At 37.2% G+C, this 4,578-nt stretch overlaps 1 protein-coding gene across 1 annotated transcript; it reads right to left on the reverse strand.

Moving 5' to 3' along the window:
• Window positions 1-115: 115 nt before the first annotated feature.
• On the reverse strand, window positions 116-3,479 carry LOC119498252 (chemokine XC receptor 1-like). Its single transcript, XM_037786938.1, has 2 exons — window positions 3,341-3,479; window positions 116-1,478 (listed from the first exon to the last, which is right to left on the reverse strand). Exon 2 carries the CDS (start codon window positions 1,452-1,454, stop codon window positions 408-410), a length of 1,047 nt encoding a protein of 348 aa, XP_037642866.1. The 5' UTR covers window positions 1,455-1,478; window positions 3,341-3,479; the 3' UTR covers window positions 116-407.
• Between the last annotated feature and the right edge of the window lie 1,099 nt (window positions 3,480-4,578).

A 4,578-nucleotide genomic window follows, 5' to 3' on the forward strand; every position in this document is an offset into this window, starting at 1 on the left:
AGATCACATTTCTTCCTCATTCTGATGTCTGAACAACAACTGACCCTCTTGGCCACGTCTGCATGCTTTTAAGCTTTTTTAAATGCAGTCTATTTATCACCCCCATAGGTTTGGTTCTCCAAAAGACTAACGTTACATATATAACAATAAACAATAATACTCATTCAGAGCTAACATACGTTTTATCACAGCTATGAATGATTGCAATTTCTCCTCTCTGGGGATAAATGTGGGGTGAAAAATGTACTACAATATTGGCCACAGTTAGGGGGCCAGAGCAGGGTCCAGGATTAATATTACAGGGGCACTGGCCCCTCTGTTATTTGTGCCATTATAATGTCAATGGGAATTAGGTTTTCTTTCCTCTGGTATAGAACCTGGAAGTTCTGGTTTCACTTCTCTATCAACTACACTGAGAACTCTTCACCACTTGTCATCGATGTGATTGTGAGTCGGCTATGTCTATTGCGGATGCCGGTATCGCTGTGGCCCCAGCCCTTCAGCATTTTCTTCAAGTGGTTTTTGAATTTAATCCCCACAAACACATAAAACACAGGGTTGAGGCAGCAGTGTGAAAAGGCAAAGAGACGGCTAATGTAAAGGGCGTAATCCAGTGGATCGGATGTTTCACACATTTTAGCCACAGTCTTTGAGTCAGCCGGCGGTTCGGGCCAGGAGTACAATGACTTTAGAAATATAACTATATTGTAAGGTGCCCAGCCCACGAAGAAAACAACCATGAGAGTGAAAATGAGTTTTAAAGTTTTGCTCCTCCTTCTTTGGACAGTAGGACGCAGCAACCTGCACATGATCTGAGAATAGCAAAAAATGAACACCGCTGAGCTCAATATGAAGAGAATATTCTGCTGGTAGGTTCCCCATAAGCGCCAGTAAGAATTAGGATATCCACAGTGATTCTGCTCCACTTTGGGGAAGACGAAGGCTGGACTGGAGACAAATATACTCACAGCCCAAATGATCACACACGTTATGATACTTTTGGAGCCTGTTGTGGACACAATGCCAGACAGAGGGTTCATGACAGCGACATAACGGTGAGCAGTCATCAGGATGAGGAGGATACCACTGCTGTAGAAACCAACGTAGAAGACAAAGTTGACTAGTTTGCACGCATATTCCCCTAAAGTCCATCCATACATGTGACTGTAGGCCCAGAAGGGCAGACCTGTGGTGAAGAAGAGATCCGATACAGCCAGGTTCAGGATGAAAGCGTTGGTGAGGGATTTGAGTTCCTCATACTTGACCAGAATCACAATGACCAGGATGTTGCCAAACAGACTGAGGATGACCACCATAGAGAAGAACACCGGAGTGAAGATTGCCCCAAACCGCATGACGTTTGTTTTGTTGCACATTTCATCTTCATAATTCTCACTATAGTAGTCGGAATAGTCAAATGTGGTTGCGTCGAAGGTTGAGCCAGTTGTTGCCATTTTCCGTCAGAAAGAAGAGAAAGTCTAAATTTTAAAAAGGCTTTGTTAGAGGAGTAAATCAAATTACACAGACTTAATGACATAGTGAATGAGATAATTACATTGTAAAATAACAAGACTTCATCGTATGTCAATAGATTATTATATCATTCTCGTGATACAGCGCAACATTTTTGGTAGGAAAAAAAAATGCGCTTGTTGTGGTAATTGACAGTTTACTGCAGTTAATGACTGCACTGAAAAAAGAGATACTGAATAAAAATATTGAATTTATTATAATATACTTATTTTAGAAAATATGCATGATTGATATTTTTTTAAATCAACATTTTTTAAAATCTCATCTACCCCCTGCAATACTCCAAAGTACCCCTATGTGTAGTACCCCCATTTGAGAAACACTGCCTTAGAACCCAAATTACAAAAAGCATATTTTCTCAAATCTGGTGGAATTTAGCCATGTATATAGTTTTGGTTTATTTGCTTAGACTCTGAGATATCCATCTCTAAGGTTTCTTCCTCCAAAGTGGTGCAGATCTTTGCATAACATTTAATATTCATGACTTAATAAACATTACTAAAAGTTACAGTTTAGACAAAACATTCATATTTCATTCAGAGATTATCACTTGTAACAGCCATATTAAGACAATTACAAAGACAGCCTTCTATCACCTGAAGAATATAGCAAGAATTAGAGGACTGATGTCTCAGAAGGATTTGGAAAAACTAGTCCATGCATTTATGTTCAGCCGACTTGACTACTGTAACGGTGTCTTTACTGGTCTTCCTAAAAAATGGATCAGAAAGCTGCAGCTGATTCAGAACGCTGCTGCTAGAGTCCTCACTAAGACCAAGAAAGTGGATCATATCAATTCAGTTCTGAGGTCTCTACACTGGTTCCCTGTCTCTCAGAGAAATGATTTCAAAATACTCCTGCTGGTTTACAAAGCATTAAAGGGTTTAGGGACAAAATATATTTCTGATCTTCTGCTATGTTATGAACCATCCAGACCTCTCAGGTCATCTGGATCAGGTCTGCTTAGTGTCCCCAGAGTCAAAACTAAACATGCAGAAGCTGCGTTCAGTTTTTATGCACCAAATATTTGGAACAAGCTCCCAGAAACCTGCAGGACCAACTCCAACTCTGAGTTCTTTTAAATCAAAGCTTACAACTTTCCTGTTTGCTGCTGCTGCCTTTTATTAAACCAGATAATGATCTTATATACTGCACTAGAGCTTTTACTCTTGTGTGTTATATTCTATTTTAGCTTCTATCCTAGCTTTTATTGTTAGTTTGTTTTTATTTTCTAATCTTTAATGTTTTTATAACTGTTTTAATTATGTCTTAATGTTCTTTTGCACTTTGTCTCAATGTTCTTGAATGTTTATGTAAAGCACTTTGAATTGCCCTGTTGCTGAAGTGTGCTATACAAATAAAGCTGCCTTGCCTTGCCTTGTTAAGATTGGTGCGTGGAAACACTGCCAATGTTGGCAACACAACTGTCATCAGATTTGTATTTTTACCCCACATCACCTTTTTCCAGCTGAGCCACTAGTAATAATGTTGCTGCTGAAATTAAGAGTCAATTGCCTCTAAGCTAACCAAATAAAACCAACACCATCTACATGGCTACCACTAAAGGAAAGTGCCAAGGTATTTTTATTTTTTTAAATTGGGGTGAACTGACCATTTAAATGTTTTCTTTCCCCCTGCTAACAAAATATGGAGATACAACATTCAGTCTTCAATTTAATTTTTTTTTTTTTTTTTTTTTTAACAAAATACAAAACATTTTAAACTTTAACTTCAGTATATCCTAACCCCACATCATGAGAGATCCCCACTATAACAAATAATTGAGAAATTTGGAAACTTTCTGTACCTTCACACACCAGGATCCTTCAAGCAAATATCACTGGAACTGGGAATTGTTCTTTAAATAGCAACCACAAAGGTGAACAGAAATCAAACATCATTTTCAGATCACCAACAGAGGTTTCATCCACACATGTGACATGTTCCCTTTAAAGGGACTATTTGTAACTTTCAGAAATGCTTGTTAACAGCGACACCTGTGGTCGTTAAGTCAACGAAAGTCAGCGTCGGGGTCGACGGGGTCAGAAGCTGCAGCATTTATTTATGCACAAACATCCACTGTACATTCACTAGATATTCTCAGAGCTACAAAGTCTTCTGCAGTGTGGGGTGTGCATGCATGAACATGAGGTGGAGCGAAAACGCGCGCGTTGTGTGAGTGAAGACAGGAAGGCAGAGGAGCTGTCTGAACAGCGTAGCCACACGCGAGCGCGCATATGCGAATGCGAGCGCGCATGGGACACCGACCCGGTAGATTTATACCTGTAAAAAGTTACAAACAGTCCCTTTAATTTTAATCGTTAATTCTTGTTTTTGGTGGCCATTACACTTCAGAAGTAATAGGTGTCTCAGAATTTCAACATATTCCATTTTGCATGACTGTAAACTGAAAGGTTACACTTGTAACAGTTTATTTTTTTTTGTTTTATCTGACCAACAGTCCAAAACCAAAAGATATTCAGTTTTTTATCTAGATCAGCTGTAGTTCGGGCCTCCGGGAGAATCCTAAATATTTAACAGTTTTTTTTTATTTCTACTTTTTCATTTTGTTGTTGTTGGTTGATTTATTTTTTCTTATTTTTATATATTCAACCACTATTTTATTTTATTTTATTATTATTATTATTATTATTATTATTTTTATTTTTATTTTTATTATTATTATTAATAATCTTTTTTGATTATTTAATGGAATTGAATAGAACATTATTCACAAAAAACAAAATAAAACATATTCATATAATAACAATAAAATAAAAAAATAAAGATAGCTTTTGTCGTCAAACTGTGTAATCATCTTAGTTTTGGATGAAATAAAACAAAGGAATGTTAGATTTGTCAAAACACTTCTTATTAGTATTCTTATATTATATTTCATAAAATATTAGGTTTATAAAACAAGTCACATGTCTCATTTTTCTTTCTGTTTATTTACCATTTGTCTCTCAACCAAACTTGGACGGTATTTCAGCAGCAGCCAGCTGGCTATTTATCCCTTGAGCCTGTCAATCATCCACAGTGCCC

Source organism: Sebastes umbrosus, chromosome 12 (genome assembly GCF_015220745.1).
Source record: "Sebastes umbrosus isolate fSebUmb1 chromosome 12, fSebUmb1.pri, whole genome shotgun sequence".
Lineage (NCBI taxonomy): Eukaryota > Metazoa > Chordata > Actinopteri > Perciformes > Sebastidae > Sebastes > Sebastes umbrosus.

Bases quoted from the DNA above. Each gene is read 5' to 3' on its own strand.
- LOC119498252 (XM_037786938.1), bottom strand. From the start codon at position 1,454: ATGGCAACAACTGGCTCAACCTTCGACGCAACCACATTTGACTATTCC.